The sequence below is a fragment of the Hypanus sabinus genome, chromosome X1 (genome assembly GCF_030144855.1).
Source record: "Hypanus sabinus isolate sHypSab1 chromosome X1, sHypSab1.hap1, whole genome shotgun sequence".
Classification (NCBI taxonomy): Eukaryota; Metazoa; Chordata; class Chondrichthyes; order Myliobatiformes; family Dasyatidae; genus Hypanus; species Hypanus sabinus.
Window position 1 is genome coordinate 38,856,854 of NC_082738.1, and position 21,670 is coordinate 38,878,523.

At 41.2% G+C, this 21,670-nt stretch overlaps 1 protein-coding gene across 6 annotated transcripts in view; it reads right to left on the reverse strand.

The window, feature by feature from the left end:
• Positions 1-21,670, reverse strand: part of raraa (retinoic acid receptor, alpha a) — a 399,727-nt gene that overhangs the window by 68,433 nt on the left and 309,624 nt on the right. For all 6 annotated transcript variants that reach the window (XM_059956420.1, XM_059956421.1, XM_059956425.1 and 3 more), the window contains one exon: positions 13,434-13,582. In XM_059956420.1, coding sequence (XP_059812403.1) covers positions 13,434-13,582 — 149 coding nt within the window. The remainder of the gene's footprint in view (positions 1-13,433; positions 13,583-21,670) is intronic.

The following is a 21,670-nucleotide window of genomic DNA, read 5'->3' on the forward strand; positions in this document are numbered from 1 at the left end:
TATACTGAAGTAGTGAGACTGTTTTACAAGCCATCCATACAGATTGTTTCATCACATCAATACATTGAAGTGTTACAAGGGAGAAGAAATAACAATGTAGAATAAAATGTTACAGTTACAGAGGAAGTACAGAGTAGGATCAGGAGCAAAGGCCATGACAAGGTGGATCGTGAGCTCAAGAATCCATCTTATTACACTGTAGAAAGGTGCCCTGATCTTAGGAGTAGAAGCTGTCCTTGAGGTTGGTGGTACACGCTTTCAGTCTTTTCTATCAAATGCCTAATGAGAGGGAAAAGAGAATGTCTGGAGAGATGGGATCTTTGATTCTGTTGACTGCATTACTGAGGTGAGAAATGCTTCAAGGGGAGGCTAGTTTCTACGATCTACTGAGCTGTGACAACTCTACAGTTTCTGGTAGTCCTGGGTAGAGACACAGGGAGAGGTTCTTCCCCATTTGATCAGCCACAAAAGAACTATTATGGCTAATATTAATCCCTTCTAAGACCAGTTTTATGTCGGGTAAGACTTTTACCAGGCTTACTATAAATCTATATTGACCATTGTGCTTAGATCAGGTAATTATTTAGAGTTGGTTGAAGAACAAACCTTAGGTGTGCAATGGTTAAAGTGGTTGAAGGGAATAAATTCAGATTTAAGTTGCCTCAGGCTGAAAGAATTAGATAAATGTTTCCCTCTTGCAATATTTCTGTTGGGTGTGGTCACTGATAATTGAATGTTTTATTGGGTGTGAGGCGTTAACCAAATTGTCTTGGGTACAGGCACCCTGGCATCCATGTTCCAATACATCAGTCTAGAATAACCTTTACTTGAAATAATATGCCTTTGTTAACGCAAGCTGTGTGCAAAACTTGAGAGGAAACAACCTTTGGCTGCAGTAAGTATTGAACACATGGTGCCACTTTTTAAATAATAGAACATTATGTGGTGAAATACAGTGCTTTTGATTTTATCTGATTCAGAATGCACAACTTGCCAATGACTTTGGATCTAAGCACTATTAAAAAAATCAAAAATAACAACATTGCCTGCAACTGTCACTTGGACATAGTCGCAAGAGACTATAATGAAGACAGATGTCTTGAAGAAAGTTTACTGAGATATCAAGAGCCAAATTGCTGACTCCCCATACCCTGAAAGAATGCTCTTGGACAAGTGATTAACTGAAAATCTAGATTAATAAAAGGAAAATTAGGCAGCTTTAAGGGGAAAAAAAACTGTTAGAATGTTTCCAAGCAGTGGGTAAAAGGGAACAGAATAAATACTTGTAAGGGAAGACAATGAAGGCACGTAAGAACAAAACAAGAAAACAGCTTTAGAATGGAGTGGGAAACATTTATTCTATTTAGAGGGACTGCATGGTAGCTAGACACTAGAACACTACAGCACAGTACAGGCCCTTTGGCCCTCGATGTTGTGCCGACCCATATATTCCGTAAAAAAATACTAAACCCACACTACCCTGTAACGCTCTATTTTCCTTTCATCCACGTGCCTGTCCAAGAGGCTCTTAAATACCCCTAATGTTTTAGCCTCCACCACCATCCCTGGCAAATTATTCCAGGCATCCACAACCCTCTGTGTAAAAAACTTAACCCTGATGTCTCCCCTAAACTTCCCTCCTTTAACTTTGTACATATGCCCCCTGGTGTTTGCTATTGGTGCCCTGGGAAACAGGTACTGACTATCCACCCTGTCTATGCCTCTCATAATCTTGTAGACCTCTATCAAGTCCCCTCTCATCCTTCTATGCTCCAAAGAGAAAAATCCCAGCTCTGCTAACCTTGCCTCATAAGACTTGTTTTCCAATCCAGGCAACATCCTGGTAAATCTCCTCTGCACCCTCTCCATAGCTTCCACATCCTTCCTATAATGAGGTGACCAGAACTGAACACAATTCTCTAAGTGTGGTCTCACCAGAGATTTGGAGAATTGCAACATGTCCTCTCTACTCTTGAACTCAATCCCCCTATTAATGAAGCCTAGCATCCCATAGGTGTTCTTAACTATCCTATCAACCTGTGCAGCGACCTTGAGGAATGTATGGATTTGAACCCCAAGGTCCCTCTGTTCATCCACACTCTTAAGTAACCGACCATTAACCCTGTACTCAGCCTTCTGGTTTGTCCTTCCAAAATGCATTACCTCACACTTACCCAGATTGAACTCCATCTGCCACTTTTCTGCCCAACTCTTCATCCTGTCTATGCAGTATACTCTTGTAACCTTCCACAACCTACAGCTCCATCCACAACTCCCCCAATCTTCGTGTCATCTGCAAACTTACTCACCCATCCTTCCGCCTCTTCATCCAGGTCATTTATAAAATTCACAAAGAGCAGGGGTCCCAGGACAGATCCTTGCGGCACTCCACTAGTCACCGACCTCCAGGCAGAATACTTTCCTTCCATTACTACCCTCTGCTTTCTTCCTGTAAGCCAATTTTTTATCCAAACAGCCAAGGTTCCACTGATCCCATGCCTCATGACTTTCTGGATGAGTCTCTCGTGGGGGACCTTGTCAAATGCCTTACTAAAATCCATGTAGACCACATCTACCGCCCTACCCTCATCAATTTCTTTTGTTACCTCTTCAAAAAACTCAATTAGGCTCGTGAGGCAAGACCTTCCCTTCCAGCTCAAAGAGCCTGCACTGCCCAATTACACCCATGTGACCAATTAACCTACTGACCTGAACAACTTGGGAGGAAACCGAAGCGCACAGTAGAAACCCATGCAGTCGTACAAACCCCTCACAGACAGTGGCGGGAATAGAATCCAGGTTGCTGGTGCTTTAATAACAATACACTAACCACTATGCCATCTCACCGCCCTTAATTTGAAAGGCAAACACTGACAAATTAATGCTAGAAAATAAATAGTCAGCTCCTAAATTGTAACTTCTATGATTCTCCAGATTCAAGTGTTTTCCTTTTGGGCATGCAAGGTAAATGTGCTGATCAACCTTGGGGTTGGAAAGCAGATTGCACCAAGAGCTACAGCTGATGAAACATGAGAAAATGGCCAACTCTGCGATCAGAGAAATCAGTGATTCCGCAATTCCAAAGTCTATTGAATACTTGACCCAGGTTTAACAGAGCTTCAATTAATGTAGGCACGAGATGATGATGAGCTAATTCAGTTTCAAGATGAACATCTGGTTTCTATTTGGTATCTTGCCTGGTGGTCTAGCTGAGGGCTCACAGCCTGGAGATAAATATATATCCAAATCTTTGGGCAAAAGGAAGATGTGAGGAGTTTTTTTTTATATGATGAGAATAGTTATGATCTGAAATTCACTGTGTGTAAAGACATTGTAAGGTGAATCAATTAACGTTATCAAGAAATAACCTGACAGATACTTTAGGGAAAATAATTTTGCTGGGCGAGGGGGAAAAGACTGAGGAACAGGACTGATAAGCTTGCAAACAAAGAGCCACAAAAACTCAGAGCCATTTAGCCTCATTCAATGCTGTAAAAATTTTTCTATTCAATTATTGTTGCTGAACAGTGCAAGAGCTGGACGCTTTACAGCGCCAGCAATCAGGGTTTAATTCACGCCACTGTCTGTAAAGAGTTTGCATTTTCTTCCTGTGACCACATGGGCTTCCTCCAGGTGCTCTGGTTTCCTCCCACATTCCAAAGATGCATGCATTAGTTAGCTGCAGGCATGCTACGTTGGCGCCGGTCATGGCGACACTTGCGGGCTGCCTGCAGCATGTCCTCGGACTCTGTCATTGACGCAAATGATGTATTTCACTGTATATTTCGACGTACATGTAACAAAGAAAGCTAATCTTTATTTTTAAAGACAGTATACCTACAAGCTTTCGAGAAAACTTCAATGTTATCATACTTGAATATATCATAAGAATCGTTGTCCAGGTATTCGTGTAATGTAACGTGCACAGAGGACAAGATACCAAAAGGAATAAAAATTGTGACACATATCAATGATCTAAGAGTGGAAAATTCACAACATGAAACTGGCCAATATTAGGAGATAATGCAATAACTCTTTCAGTTTACCAGTAACACAAAAAATAGGCTTCATCACCCACTTTTTAAGGCTAAGTAACCATTTAAGTTTTGAGAAAGTGTGACTTTATGTCAAATATTCAGCTTGAGGACAGAGCACTAGGTTTGCCACAAGTTTCCGAAGATAATTGTGCAGTTTTATATCATTTTGAACAGGTTCCATTTTAATGATTTGGTTGGCCATTGCTGATGCTAGTGATCTGCCAGGTTGACCAGAAAGAACCCAATCTCTATGGTTATGAAATGGAATATCAAGCAAGGAAGATGGTGATCTGTTTCATTACTGTTAGTTTGGACATGCTCTGTGGGCAGCAAAGAGTGGTCGTTATTCACAGGAGCATTACCGCTGAGCAAAAGCAGGGTTTTCAGTAATTCGAAAGTAGGAAGGGGTACTGGCCGAGCCCAATGTTATCTTTCAAACCCCAGCCTTTTAGGTCAAAAATAGTAACTACCATTTACACAAAACATTTCACCTACAAATAACATTCCCAGATACTTCACGGGAGTATACAAAAACTGATAAAGTTTAATAACAAAATACTTTTAAACACCTCTTTCAGAGGAGGGAAGTACAGAGAATAATAATAAGGGATATAGTTCAAGAGCATTGGGCTATGAGGGCTAGGGTCACCAATGGGAGAACAAAAGAAATGAGGAAGCACAATCAACTACAAGTGTTTTAGACAATAGACAATAGGTGCAGAAGTAGACCATTCAGCCCTTCAAGCCTGCACCGCCATTTTGAGATCATGGCTGATCAACTACTATCAATACCCGGTTCCTGCCTTGTCCCCATATCCCTTGATTCCCCTATCCATAAGATACCTATCGAGCTCCTTCTTGAAAACATCCAGAGAATTGACCTCCACTTCCTTCCGAGGCAGTGCACTCCAGACCCCCACAACTCCCTGGGAGAAGAAGTTTTTCCTTAACTCTGTCCTAAATGACCTACCCCTTATTCTCAAACCATGCCCTCTGGTACTGGACTCTCCCAGCATCTGGAACATATTTCCTGCCTCTATCTTGTCCAATCCCTTAATAATCTTATATGTTTCAATCAGATCCCCTCTCAATCTCCTTAATTCCAGCATATACAAGCCCAGTCTCTCTAACCTCTCTGCGTAAGACAGTCCAGACATCCCAGGAATTAACCTCGTGAATCTACGCTGCACTTCCTCTACAGCCAGGATGTCCTTCCTTGACCCTGGAGACCAAAACTGTACACAATACTCCAGGTGTGGTCTCACCAGGGCTCTGTACAAATGCAAGAGGATTTCCTTGCTCTTGTACTCAATTCCCTTTGTAATAAAGGCCAACATTCCATTAGCCTTCTTCACTGCCTGCTGCACTTGCTCATTCACCTTCAGTGACTGATGAACAAGGACTCCTAGATCTCTTTGTATTTCTCCCTTACCTAACTCTACACCGTTCAGATAATAATCTGCCTTCCTGTTCTTACTCCCAAAGTGGATAACCTCACACTTAAACGTCATCTGCCAAGTATCTGCCCACTCACCTAGCCTATCCAAGTCACCCTGAATTCTCCTAACATCCTCATCACACGTCACACTGCCACCCAGCTTAGTATCATCAGCAAATTTGCTGATGTTATTTTCAATGCCTTCATCCAAATCGTTGACGTAAATTGTAAACAGCTGTGGTCCCAATACCGAGCCCTGTGGCACCCAACTAGTCACCACCTGCCATTCCGAGAAACACCCATTCACCGCTACCCTTTGCTTTCTATCTGCCAACCAGTTTTCTATCCATGTCAATGTCTTCCCCCCGATGCCCTGAGCTTTGATTTTACCCACCAATCTCCTATATGGGACCTTATCAAATGCCTTCTGAAAATCGAGTTACACTACATCCACTGGATCCACCGTCTAACTTCCTGGTTACATCCTTGAAAAACTCCAATAGATTAGTCAAGCATGATTTACCCTTAGTAAATCCATGCTGGCTCAGCCCAATCCTATCACTGCTATCTAGATATGCCACTATTTCATCCTTAATAATGGACTCTAGCATCTTCCCCACCACCAATGTCAGGCTGACAGGATGATAGTTCTCTGTTTTCTCCCTCCCTCCTTTCTTAAAAAGTGGGATAACATTAGCCATTCTCCAATCCTCAGGAACTGATCCTGAATCTAAGGAACACTGGAAAATGATTACCAATGCATCCGCAATTTCCAGAGCCACTTCCTTTAGTACCCTAGGATGCAGACCATCTGGACCTGGGGATTTGTCAGCCTTCAGTCCCATCAGTCTTCTCATCTCCGTTTCCTTCCTAATGTCAATCTGTTTCATTTCCTCTGTTACCCTATGTCCTTGGCCCATCCAAACATCTGGGAGATTGCTTGTGTTTTCCTTAGTGAAAACAGATCTAAAGTACTCATTAAATTCTTCTGCCATTTCTCTGTTTCCCATAACAATTTCACCCAATTCATTCTTCAAGGGCCCAACATTGTTCTTAACTATCTTCTTTCTCTTCACATACCTAAAAAAGCTTTTGGTATCTTCCTTTATATTCCTGGCTAGCTTGCGTTCGTACCTCATTTTTTCTCCCCGTATTGTCTTTTTAGTTAAATTCTGTTGTTCCTTAAAAACTTCCCAATCATCTGTCCTCCCACTCACCTTAGCTGTCATACTTCCTTTTTTTTAATGCTATGTAATCTCTGACTAACTTTGTCAACCACTGTGGCCCCTTTCCCCCCTTTGAATCCCTCCTTCTCTGGGGGATGAACTGATTTTGCACCTTGTGCATTATTCCCAAGAATACCTGCCATTGCTGTTCCACTGTCTTTTCTGATAGGCTATCTGTCCTTTGCAGGAAAGGGTAAGGTCCTTTTCAGTACAAAAGACCAGAAATGGCTTTCTCCGATTATATAAAGTCCTGGTGTCACCACATTTGGAATATACTGTACCTACCTAAAGAAAACTTGCACTGGAGGGAATGCAGCAAAGATTCACCTGATTTTTTGGAATGGTAGATTTGTTGTATGAGGGGACATAAAGGAAACTAGGCCTGTACACACTTCTGTTTTTAAGTTTAAGAGATGAGCACCTTTACTCTGCCTGCAACAGGCAGGATTTCCCAGTGGTGATCCAGTTTAATTTAACTTAACATTCCGACATGTTGGTCCTTGGCCTCTTCTACTGCCGCGATGAGGCCACATTCATATTGGAGGACCAACACCTCATATTCCAACTGGGTAGCTTCCAACCTGACAGCATGAACATCGATTTCTCTAACTTCCAGTAATTTCTCTCTCCGCTCCCTTCTCTCTTCTTCCATTCCCCATTTTGGCTCCCCTCTTACCCCTCTGTCTTCTCCTTAACTGGCTATTACCTCCCTCTGGTGCCCCAATTCCTTCCCTTTCTCCCACTGTCCACTTCCCTCTCTGATCAGATTCCTTCTTCAGCCCTTAACCTTTTCCACCTATCACCACCCCCCCCACCCAACCAATCTTCTGGCTTCACCTATCACCTGCCAGCTTGTACTCATTCCCCTCCCGCTCCTCCTTATTCTTGCTTCTTCAACCACCCTTCCCTTTCCAGTCCTGATGAAGGATCTCGGCCTGAAATGTCAACAGTTTATTCCCCTCCATAGATGCTGCCTGACCTGCTGAGTTGCTCCAGCATTTTGTGTGTGTTACTCAGCCTCCGCAGAATCTCGTGTTGTGTGTATGTTGAAATGGGACCTTTGTTAGACCATTGGAGAAACACAAACCTGCTATATGTACTAACCAATCTTATTTTAAAACAATTAGTGGCTTAAACAGATTACCAGTAAAGCCAAGATTTATTGTCCATCTCTAATTACCCCTAAACTGATAGGCAATTTCAGAAGGTAGTTAAGAATCAACTCCAATGATAGGTCTAGAGTAACCTTTCACAACCGTTTTGCCCTGGAGCAAACCTTGAAATAATTTTCAGGTCTCATGAAACCCCTGCATAAAAATGATCATATCTACAGCTCACAGTCCATTAGTGTGATCAGTAAGCTCTAGACACAGTAATCCAAAAAATAATCGTCAATACTTTTTTGAGTAGAGAATGAATTTTTAGCAAACCCTTCTTGAGAAAAAAAGATAGCTAAGCTTAGCTTACCTTTCTTGAAACTACTCTTTCTCTTTCATAAATTTAAAAAACTCATAAGGTAAACATAATAAATTTCTCAACTCTGGGTTGAACTTGAGATAAGCCCACATGGATTTCACCTTCAACTGAAGTGAGACAATTTCTATCCTTGCTCTTGATGTTTGTTAAACAAGCAAAAGCTTGCACAGAAATGTAAGAAGTTGGAAACTGCACTAAAACATTCATTGCTTTCATATGAATGGCAGGATACTCGTCTTTCACAGAAATCCAGATCTTATCCAGAGGCAGGTCAGTAAATCTCATCTTCAGTGCATGATCAGAGTGAAGCTCAAAGTTCTTGAACTTCTCTCAAGGTCAAGTTCTCAGGCTGAGCAGATGATTCAGAGAAAGGGTCCCTCACCCAGTCCTACACTTGTGTTGAAAGGGAGGAAAAATACTGATCAATTTTGTTCTGCAGTTCTTCCAGGTGGTTTTCAATAAGACTCAAGACTTTCTGATATCCTTCCTCACTCTCAAGCCCAAACAATAGTGGAAACATTTCAAGATTTCCTAATGTAACATGCTTTTTCCAAAGATTCAGTTTGCTTTTAAATCCAAGAATCTTGTCACTTGAAGTTAAACCATTTTCTCCAGGACCTTGCAGAGACTTGTTCAACTGGTCCATATGATGAAAAATGTCTGCTAAGTAGGCTAGTTTCTGCAGCCATTCTTCATTTTCAAAGCTCTCAGCAAAATCTGGCCTATTATTTTCTTTTCAGTTTTGCTGGAACCATTGCTGCATTAGTAGGTTGTTCGCCAGATGAGGCACAATGGAATCGGACAAGTGGGATCACCCGTCCGTGTGAAACCCATCGATAAATAGCTTTCATTGTAAAGATATGGTACCAGCTGATTACTTTAGTCCCACCCACTCACTGCTTTTGTCTCCAGGACCCAGAAGAGGCTGGTGGACTTCCGGGGCAACAGGAAGCAGTAGGTCTCTGCTGTGGTCCTGAGTCTTCCAATTGCAGAGGGTAGTCAGTCATTGGCATGTGCACTCAGCTGTGGCTCCCTGCCTCAGGACCCTGCAGATATACCTGCATAGCGACCACACCCCGAGATGGCACGCACTGGTGACACACTTTCTCCGCCGGGGACACTGCCTGCAGGAGGGCACGCGACTTCCAGCGAACAGCATCAGCCACGCCACTTTGAGGGAACTGCCTTGCTTTTACCGAGAGTTGTTGAAGGTATGGGGTCTAGTCTCATCTAGACAGGTTGCTCCCGTGCTGGTGGGGGACGTGCTCTAGCTTCAAGGGGGACTAGTCTCCATCTTGACACGGTGGGTGTTGAGGGGGTTCAGGGAAGTGGAGGGGTTCCGGCTGCACCACCACAATCTGATGGGCTGGGAGTGCTCGTTGGACCCAGGCCTCGGGATACCACACGGGAGAGGGTCCTGCACAACATGAGCTCTCTCACGGGAATGCCTGCCGTGCCCTTCCGTGATGCTCCAAAGAGCTTCTTGTACAGGCTGCTCTTGCCCACCCTTCACTTCCTTGCCTTCGTCTGTCGAGCAGACTCACCATGACGATCTGTTTTACCACCTGGCAGCAGAGAAGGTCCCTAGTGGAAACCTCTTTATGCAGGAGTCCTTCCCCTGTACACTGGGGACCTGGTGTGGAAGGTGTTGCAATGGGCAATAGGCTTTTAAGCAGGTTCACTGACACCCGGTCCACCTGTCCATTCTGTGGCCGGGAGGAGTCGGTGTACCCGCTGATATGGAGTGTGTGAGGTTGCAGCCCCTGTTTGAGTATCTGAAGTAGCTGCCGCTCAGGTTCTGGTCGCACTTCAGCCCTGCGCTCCTCATATACGGGCACCCAGTACAGAAGGGAGCGGGTCACCAGCAGGATCTCCTGGTGGGCTTGCTCCTGGTCCTGGCCAAGATGGCCTTTCATGGGCCGAGGTGGCGGAAAGTCAAGGGCTCTGCCAGGGCTGAGTGCCTGCCCCTCTTTCGAGGATATACTGGTGCCCGGCTCTCCTTGGAGAGGGCGCATGTGGTCATGGTGGATACAGTGGGGGATTTCCAGGAGTTGTGGGCTCCCCCAGGGAACTGACTGTTTTATAGACAGTAGTACTCATATTTTAATTTGAATTTATTCACTGTCTTGTAAATACTTAATGTTTGTACTTTGTGTATTTGTTGTGTAAATAAGCTTTTGCAATTTTGTTTCAAAAAACACTGACTTTTTTGTGTCTGTTGTTGCACTAGTGCAGTGAACTGATTCAGAAGATTGTAATTAACCTCATCATCAGAGCTGTCCGTAGACCTAGACCTGGAATCCTCTTCCATCTCACACGGCCTCTTCACACAGGACTGTCTTTAGAATGAAAATTTCCCTCCAATCTTCTGCTACACTGGCAGAGTTTGTTCTTTCCCATAAATTAGTCGGTGGCAGGTGAGGGGAGGTAACTCGGGAGGGACAGGCTGACATCACAGCCCAAGTTGGCGAGTCCATTCTATGCTTGGAAAGCACACTTCATGTTCAACAGCCTACCATCCACCCCTCTGTGCAATATTGTGCTCACCAATTATCAACCTACTGTCCTCCCCTCCTTGCATCACAGCGCTCATCAATTATCAACGGCCTCTCCTATCTTGCATCAAAGAATGAGAATGAACATGGTTCTACTGCCCACTGCGATACTTGGCTGAGAGACCTTTAATGAGATTGCTAGTGGGGCTGCCTACCACTGTGAGCACTAGCATCGCGCAAGTTCAAAAAACAGTATCTTTAAATCATAATCTGTCGCAAAACCCCTAGTGACCTCTCATGGAACCCCGGTTAAGAAGCCCTGGTCTAGAATCTCATATGCAAGACTGGGTAAGGATAGTGGATTTGTTCCCCTGAAAGACATTGGTGTGCCAGACAGCATTAACAAAACAGTGAATAAAATAAATTCCTATCCTATAAACACTGGAAGTTTGGCATAAATCTTCCCATTAACCAGTTAAGATTATAAAGCGTAAAGTTAACACTTGAATATGTGGAATGGTATTATTTGTTAAAAGAGTCCAATATACTTAAGTTTTCAACTACATAACTCTTACTCAAACATTCTGGCAGTATGTCTGTGAAATGCGCCAACAATGAAACTCAGATAAATTGTTCTCTGAAGTCATGCCAAATGACTTAAGAAAATACAAATAACTTCTTAACATTTTTATTTTGAAACTCTTTCAGTCACACTTTTCCCCAAGTAAATGCATCACTTGGCACATTTCAGATCAAAAATTCAAAATTAATTTAAGAACATGCTTAATATGATTTGAAATAAGTCTCTGCTCTTCTACTCAAACCACATTGTTGCTGGGGCACTCGCCAAGAACCAAAGGTTCTTGGCAAATGCCTCAATAATCCGCCAATAGCAGCTTAAAAGCAATTTTGCCCCAAAGAAAATTACTGAAAGACTCTATAAATCAAAAGGAATGTCTCCCTTTCAGCTCCACAAGAGATTAAGTCGCTGAAAGAAATCTTATTTTTTACGTTTTCATTCAACAAAACATGTTGCTGCAGTTTTGCAAACCCACCAAAACAATTCCTCTACAGGCTGATTACAATGATCGTGTTTCTTTTCTCAATTCCTTTGCCAAAGAACTTTACTTTTTCCACACTCTTCTTGGCACATGCAACAAAAGACATGGATATATTAATCCTTTGTCACAAAGGGAAGGGACTAACAACTTTTCCTGGCAAATAAATCAAATAATAGGTTAATTCTTGACAGACAAGCAACTTTTCTTTTAAATGTTTCAAGACACAGAATTTGAGGTCGCCCTATACTACATTAAGCCTCATCCACATCACATACAAATAATTATTGACTTTGTGCTTCACTGCATTACATGCAGACATGGCAGCCATTTTGCAGATGGTAAAATTCCACAAATAGCAAAAGCTAATGCACACGAAGTGCTGGAGAAACTCAGCAGGTCAGGCAGCATCTACGGAGAGTTACAAAGAGTCGACGATTCAGGCCGAGATTTCATTGCATTTAGCTACACCCTCCATTTGAAATGGTCACTACTTGGGACATTTGTGACACAAAATGCTACTTGCTGCTTATCTTGTTGGATTTTGTCATGTTGCACTCAGATTCTGACCACTTAAGTTGATAAAATTGAATATTGTGCAATCATCAGAACCTTTCCCACTTCTGATTGCATGTTGTAAGAAAACCATAAGTGATGCAGCTGAACATGGCTGGGACTAGGGTTCTGCCAAGTATTTCCCGCAATGTTGCCCTGAGGCTAGGATGAATGACCTTTACAACCATTCGCCTTTGAAGTATAACTTCATCTAAAGGAGCATTCCCCCCACCCCCAATAAATATTTGCTCTGATCAAGGACAGTGGTGAATGTTTGGATTTTTATGACAATCCAGTAATTAAGGAGGTAATCAAATTGAGACATTTTTGAATCATTCCAGATTTTTTTTTAAAACTGAGTTTAAATTCAGCAGCTGCCAAAATAGGATTTGAACTAGCATCACTGGATTATTAACCCTAGACTTGGATTACTAGTCTGGAAATTTAACCACGGTGCCATCACTAAAAAGTTTTTTTTAATTTATTGAGATACAGTGTGGAATAGGACCTTCCAGGACTTTGAGCCATTCTGCCCAGCACACCCCGATTTGATCCTAGCCTAATCACAAGACAATTTATAATGGCCAATTAACCTACTGACTAGCATGTCTTTGGACTGAGGGAGGAAACTAGAGCACCCAGAGGAAACCTATGCAGTCATGGGGAGAATGTACAAACTCCTTACAGGCAGTATTAGGAATTAAACCCAGGTCGCCTATACCGTAAAGCGTTGTGCTTAAATCTGCGCAAATGTGCCAATATTAGGGTGGGGTTGAATTTTACGCTTCTGTCAGGTATGTGTTTGTTTTTTTTCTTGGAACAGATGATATTTAAGTGTTGGGGTAGTATTTATTAAGATACAGTAATGTATAGTATGTTTCAAAAATATTGCTGGTGGAAAACAATATTTTTCATGTTAAGCACATTTTAGAGAAATAAGACAATTCGTTTTCTTCTCATGGTGAGAGGCCACTATTATGTTCTAGGTTTCAGGATTTGTATCTGGCTGTTCCGTTTGCAGTCTTCATTGAAATGGCACAGGCTAGGAAAGTAAAACAGTGTGCTACAAGAGCAGATGGCATCACATTTAGCACCACTCCCTTGAAACTGGCATAACGAAGTAAAAGTAACTGAGGTTTATCTCATACCTTGCATCCTTCACAAGCGCTGACTCCATAGTGGTAACCTGATGACTTGTCTTGGCAGACAAAGCAGGGTTTGTATACACGTGGAGGAGGGGGTGGAGAAGGTGGACTGGGCACAATCTCCTCTGAGCTGGTACTCTGCGTTTCTATGGCTGAAATACAAAATAATATTCTCTTTAAAAATCAGTCCAATTTTAAAGTAAAAAGAGGCATTCAATAAGATACCAAGTTTTCAATTCACTGTAGAAAAGGGGAATGAGAACACAAATAGCAAATTTACACTCTGACTCTGTAATCTACAGAACAATGGTATGTAGAAGGTGTCATTGAAATGACACAGTTTGGTATATTTAGAGATAATGGAAGCCCTCGCAGAACTGTACTCAAAGGTACAGCACACTAGGAATTGGATTAAATATTGTTGTCCTTCCCCAAGCGTCATTTAATTTTCTTCCTGAAGATGTTAACTAAATGTTTGCAAACATCATTGTGCGCAATGTACGAATCATGATGCTTTTTCCTGCTTTACTTTCTTCACTATTTCAATTTTATCTTGCTTTTCACAACAGAAAAGAAAGAAAACGCCCACATTATTTTCAATATGTTGCGTACTTCTTCTTGACATCTGCAAAAGCAGATAATAGTAAATGTTTTCACTTGTGAGAGGTTCTATTACTCTTTACTTGGAACAGATCAATGGCACAATTCTTCTGCAGCCATCAACTTGTTTAATTTACCCATCTTTGCACTGACTGCACTTGTCCCTTGATTCTTACCTTGTCTCCCAATAAGGACCCCCATTTTGATTTTAATGGATACAGTGCTAAGTTAGTTCAGATGTCCACTGTCAGATCTTCCTGAATGTCAAGAGCAGAAATCTCCTGCTTTCCTCTCAAAATTACTCATTATCCTTACACCATCCAGAAGTGTGAATACAACAACTTTCCCAGTCTTATCCTGCTGCAGTTCTGCATTTTTAACAGTCTCCTCAAACCTCTCTCCCTTCCTTTCTGGACAACATGCGCAAGAAGCTCAATAGTATTGAGATGATCTATTCAGCAGCTACACCTTGCCCACCCACCAAGTCAAGCAACCATGGACATTCCCCTGGATCTGGTCGGTCTCTCTGGCACCACCTCATCTAAAAGTTGCAAGGCTGCAATCCGTCAATCTTTAAGTGGGAGCAATGCTGGAGTTATTGAAAGCTGAAAATATTACGCCACTGGAGAAGAATAAACCACTAATTACTGACAGCAAGGCAGAAGTCAACCAACACCTCAGACTTTGTTTGCATTGTCTTGAAATACTTTTTAAAAATAAGCTTTATTTGTCACACTTATTTTGAAACATACACTGAAATGCATCATTTGTGTCAACAACCAACACAGACCAAGTGTGTGCTGCGGGAAGTTCTCAAGAGTCACCACGCTTCCACCATTCCCACAACTCATTAAGCCTAACCGCATGACTATGGAACGCGGGTGGGAACAGGGAGTGGCAGAAATTGGACTGCCGACACGGTAAAGTGTTGCCATAACCACTATGCTGCCGTGCCATCCTCAAATCCCTCCACGATCTCAACCCCTCATTTCTATAAGGCCTTCCTAACCTCCATGTTAAATATACCCCCTTTCATAGGAAAGCACACATGGGTAAAATGTGTCAGAAGGATGGAAATACACATTGTTTGCACACCTTTGTCTGAATTCTGTACATGCCTGCACCGCAGGCTCCGATTAATACCTTGTGACTCTCATTTTCCAATTATAAGTCAACATAATCTTTGAAAAATCTCTTGCCTCAATCGTTTAATTATGGTCTTTAAAGTAATTGGCAGAGTACAGAATCATAGAAAAACCTAATCACTCAAAATTACCATAGGGAGGATAGACAAGAGCTGTTATAACACATTCTTCTACAATCCTGCTAAGAATGTGGGAAGAAACATGAGAATAAAACGTACAGTGCAACATTCACGAGCATTTTGCAATCCCGTGACTTTGAGACTAAGAACATGAAATATCAAAACATCCACCAAAAATGCTTGCTGCTTTACAACAGGAAAAGCCAATCAGCCAAAGAGCAGTGAATGAAATAACTGCGAATATATTGCATTTAATTACTAATACTTACAGCACATTCAGAAATCCCTGTAAAGAACATATATACAATTTTCCATCAATGGCAAAACAAAATAATCCTCCATATTTACATAAATTAGCGCCAGACTTGGTGGACTGGTCGTGATCTCACTTCTGAGTCACAAATCAATGGTACGTATCATCCTACCTCCAAAAACAGTCAAGGAAGGTCTGTGGATGCGCATCACCGTCTGAAGTAGCAAATCTTAAAGATGTAACATTAAACTGTTAGATCTTTAAACTGACCTGTACAAAGTCCAGTAATGTGCATTAAAAGCACATTTTTCTTTGTTTCAATTATCTGGCCAACTTTATTCTCCAACCAGAACAACAACAAAAAAAGGATTTAATATCTCACTAATGTTCCAAGTAGTTTGCTTAGTTCCCCTATATTAAAACACAAATACACTTCAAAATTATTTAATTAGCTGTCGAACAGCTGGGATTGGGAAAATAAAAGATAAGAAAACAAATTTGTCTGTGATTGTCAACAATAAATGTGTACTTGAGCTTCTCGTTTGTTATAGTTACCTCTGGATTCACAGAGAAGCCTAATTTGTGGGGATAGTATATACGGCAATTGATATTCACACTTGTCTTTGGGTGCTAATGCCAAGTACAAATGACCCTTCTTTATATAAGAAAAAGTAGTTCAATCCTCCTTCAGGAACATGGTGGAGTTAGAGGATAAAATGTCACAAATACTTCACCTTCACTGTTAATAACTTAAATAGATGATGGGAAGAGAGCAGGGACATTCATGGGGGTGGACAAAAGAATAAATCTTTCTGTTCAAGCAAGGGGGGAAAAATTGAGACACTCTAGTCTAAACTGCAGCTTGAAAACCACAATCCATAATCATATACATCATTCACTTAGATGATGTTTTAGCAGCTTGTCATTTACAATCCACTTTTGCCTGTACTATTTTAATCTGTGTGTCACAGCATTACACAGAACTGCGCAGAAAACTTGAAACTGTTCTACCAATAAAGCCAGCATTCTGCCCAAGCACTGACTGACGTTCCAATTGCTTTCAATGTGATGAAAGCTCAGACATGTAGATTGCTTTAAAACTACCCAAGTATCTTTCGATATTCTGTTTTCCCAGTCTCTCCTGCAACTTGCCCATGTCAAGGGTACACTGTGCATATGATTACTTTCACATGCAAGCCAATGAAGTGAGATGCAACAGGCTATTCACCTATCATCATCAACATTTATTAAGATCACTAGACGGTGTAGCAGCTAAACCTTGATTTTATTCTTTGTAAGTCAGAGCTGCTGAGGCACGATAACATCACCCCAAAGCTGTGCCAAACTATACTGAATAACTCTATGTTGTCCAGGTAACTCTACTGAAACATATGGCATGTGGCTTCTGCACTGCAAACCTTTTCAAAGTAAGAAAACTGTGTTGAACTTGAAAATAACACCTCTCTACATTGTCAATGTGACTGGATTGAAAAAGTATCTTAACCTAAATATATGTATGTTACAAATCTGAAATTAAAATGTTGGAAATACTCAGCAAGCCAGGTATCATCAGCAAAAATAAATTATAATGTAAATAAATACTGGGCAAAGCTTTCCCTGGGTCAGATAAAGTGGGTCGCTCAAATTTGAGCTGCAATTTTTTTTAATGCCAGCAGAAATATCTGAAGATGTCTACCAAAGCAAAGATGCCAGGGGACACAAAATCTCTGGAAACAGTAGCTTCAGAAATTTTCAGACAAATAAATAAACAGAGACTAAAAATAACTCACCAACTGAAGCCTGATCAGCATCTGGTTTGACTTACATTATCAAATGAAGTTTGCTGTTTTTTTGCAAGATGACATGAGGGAACAAAATCTTCAATAGTGCAGTGTGTGCTGTAAATTTAACTTTCCATCAAGCCACAAGTCTCTAAAGGCTTGAATGCACAGCATTCGGCTAATGAAGCTTATTCTTCACATATCAGGAAACCGAAGGGTTTGCTCAGGTATTTGAAAATCCAACGCATCAGCTCCCTGATAGCTCAATGAGGTTATTCAGCAAGAAGCTAAGCCACAGGAATGCCCAAGGCTTAACAATGATTACAGAATCTCAGAGGTTACAGCAGCAAAGTAATTCAGCCCATCGAGCTAAACCTGCTCTATGCAGTAATAAACTAACTAGTTCCACTTTCTCTCCATCGTCCAGCATTGTTTAACTGCTTTTGAAGTACTTACCTAACTCCCTTTTCAAAGCTACAATCACATCCCCTTGCAGTCGAACATTCCAGATCTTCAACAGTTGTTTCATAATTTAGAACAGAGATGAGGAGGAATTTCTTTAGCTAGAGGGTGGTGAATTTGTAGAATTCATTGCCATAGATGGCTGTCCAGGCCAAGTCATTGGGTATATTTAAAGCGGAGGTTGATAGATTCTTCTGATTTGTCAGGGTATCAAAGGTTATGTATGGGGAGAAGGCAGGAGAATGGGGTTGAGAAGGATGATGAAATGCTGGAGCAGACTCGATGGGACAAATACTCCAAGAAATGAGATAAATTTAGATAACTTATATTTCTTGATTTAATTTAAATATATACGCACTTGCTACTTCAAATATATTCAAAAACTCCGTATTCTATTATAGTTAAACTGTACAACAACTATCGAATTGCATCTTTCAGTTCGCTCAGGATACCAACTGCACAGGAAAATAATTGATCTGACTTTCCTTATCAATCTAAAGTTGTGGTTTGCATCATGAAATTGGAAATCGCATCAGTGTCGCATAGATTGCCAGCCATCGTACACTTTGTCCCTTCCTAAATTATAATGATTCTTGGGTGCACTGCAATGTAGCAGTTAGCGCAACACTATTACAGCTCGGGGCAGAGTTCGGAGTTAAATTCCAGCGGCCTCTGTAAGCAGGTTTGTAATTTCTTCCCCTGTGCGCGTGGGGTTCCTCTGGGTGTCCCGTTTTCTCCCACAATCCAAAGACATATACCTTAATATGTTAACTGGTCATTGTAAATTGTCCCGTGATTAGGCTAGGGTTAAATTGGTGGGTTGCTGGGCAGCACAGCTCAAAGGGCTGGAAGGGCCTATTCCACATTGTATCCCTAAATAAAAATAAAACTAAAATAAACTTTCAATGCCCTACATTAAGCTACAGTTTTCTTAAAATAGGCTTCTGACTTCCAGCATAACTTCACACACCACAACTCTGAACTGATTCTACGACCTGCACACTCACTTTCAAGGATTCTTTACAACATGATCTCGGTATTACTTTTTATTTGCACAATTTGTCCATCCTTTTGCACGCTGGCCATTGTCAGCCTTTGTTAATGTATCGTTTTCTATAAATTCTATTTTCTTTCTTTATCTTCCTGTGAATGACTCTAAGGAAATGAATCTCAAGTAACAAACACGCACTTTGATAAGAAATTTTACTTCTGACTTTCTTGAAATTGTAATTAGGATATTTTTCCAAGAGTATGCAAATAACGTACTCAATGCATACAACAACTTGATCAAACGTAGCTAAGCATCTCTTAATGTAATGGAAGTCTGCAGTAAAGGTGCACAGACACATTCAAAATGCTGTGACATAATATCGGATTGATTTCACGAGTAGCCAAATTAATACTTCTAGCTAAAACATATTGAATTTTTATTTTGCAATAGAATTACATCATGTAACACAAAGTTACCCTTTACAGCTTTGTTTTTCTGCCAACAGATGTAACAATGCATGGCAAAAGGAATCTTTCAGATTTCACATCTGTTCTTTGTAAACTTTTCCAACTACCCCAGCAGTGAGTGATGAGAATAAAGACAGCAGGATTGTTATGGGATCACTAACCCATAAACGGGGCTGCAAATGTCCTTGTGTGGACAACCAATGGCAGTTATACTTGAGTAATATTGTGAATATATTATTTGATTAAGAATTCTTTTTGTTTGTTTAATAATTCATTACAGGTTACATGTAAAAGTACGTGAAAGGCATGTGTCATTATGCCACCAGGACATATGTGCACACGTTGCTTAAAGTAAAAATGAAACTAGACACTTTATCTCTTGTCACCCCATGTTTTTCTTTCGATTAGTTTCACATTTTGGAGTTACAGAACATAACAGTATGACAAGTATGGGATTGGAAAACTCAAAACACATCAACGGTATAAGTGTTAAATGAAAATGCCACACCAAAGTTTTACAAAGTCCATCATTGATAAAGTAGCCAGTAAGCTTGATTGCCTGGAGGCAGAGGAGTTCTTTCCAAGGTTGAGTCGAGCTCATGGGTACCGCCAGTGGCCTCAGTAGCAAAGAAGAATAAGTCTATCTGGATCTGTCATGATTTTAAGGTCTCCATCAACCCAGTACTGAAAGTAGATCAATACCCTCTGCCCAGGATGGAGAATATATTTGCAAACCTTTCTGGAGGGAAACACTTCAGCAAAGTGGACTTAGCTGAGGCCTACCTACAGATGGAGGTGGAAGAGGAGTCTAAAGTGTTTCTCATCATAAACACTCACAAAGGGGTTTATTGTTATAATAGGCTTATTTTTGGAGTAACATCTGCACCTGTAATCTGGGAGAAAGCTCTGGACCAGGTACTGCTAGGCTGCTCAGGGATTTTGTTATCTGTATGACATCACTATTACCAGTAAGGATGACAAGGAACTTCTCCAAAATCTCAAGACAGTGTTAAAATGATTAGAGGTTTATGGGCCCAGAGCACGACGCAACAAGTGTGAATTCTTTAAACCAATCACTTACTATGGTCACGCCATTGATGCACAAGAATTATACAAGTGTGCTAAGAAAATTCAAGCAGTGGTGAATGCCCCAAGGTCAAAGGACAAGTTGCAGTTACAGTCATTTTAAGGATTTGTCGATTACTACAAATAGGTTCCTGCCAAACCTGGCTACCGTGCTCCACCTCTTGAACTCATTACTACAGCTCAGGAAGAAATAGCAATGGACAAAAGCAGTGTGAGGTGTCTTTCCAAAAGGTAAAGGAAATGGTGATGTCAGATATTATACTCACACATTATAATCCACATAGTCCAGTGAAGCTTGCCTGCGACACCTCACCTAATGGTATAGGTGCAGTCATGTCACATGATATGAGTGATGGAAGTAAGCACCCTATTGCCTTTGCATCATGTTCCCTTACTGCTGAAGAGAAAAATTATGCTCAGATTGACTGAGAGGCCTTGAGTCTGGTTTGGGTGTAAAATATTTCAACCAGGACCTGTATGGGAGATAGTTTACCCTCATTACTGACCATTAACCACTAGTGTCCATTTTCAAACCAGAGAAGTGTGTTCCACTAACAGCAGCAGCACAAATACGGAGATGGGCTGTTTCTTGGAGAATACAATTACAAGATCAAATTCAATCGGCCGACTAATCTGGAAATGCTGATGGATTATCCTGTTTATCTTTGGAAAAAAAATCACTGAACACTGCAGAAGAGGACACTCCTCTTGACGTATTCTCCCTAAATAAAATTGGAAGTCTCCCTACTAAGGCAGAGGTGATCCAAAGGGACACCAGAAAAGACCGCACACTGTCTCTAGTCTACATGGCCATCCAAAATAGCTGGAATGTGCAGCAGAAATCCCAGTTAACCCACTTTTACCAGCACCAGAATGAGCTCACCCTTGAATTATATGGGTTTTGTGAGGTGTTCGAGGAACTACAATATAGGTCAGTCATCTAGGCATGGTCAAAATGAGAGCATTGGCTTGAAGCTTTGCTGGTGGCCTGGAATAGATCAGCAGATCGAGCAGCTTGTCATGTACTATTCAGGATGCCAACATGTCCAGAAAATGCCAAGAGCCCCGCCTTTATATCCCTGGGAATGGCCCGTATTTCCCTGTCAGAGTCCATTGTTTTTTTTCCCTCACTTTTCTTTGCATTAGTAGTTTTTTTTTTCTTTTTTGTGTCACCATATTTTTCAATCTTTAAAACAATTTTTTTTTCCTTTGAGACATTGTAAGTGTTACCTACTTCAATGTACTCTTATTATTTTGGATAATAATAATAATAACTTGAAAAGAAAGAAAGAGAAAAAAGGTATCCAGAGCTGTCGAACCACTTCCTGTAGTTCCA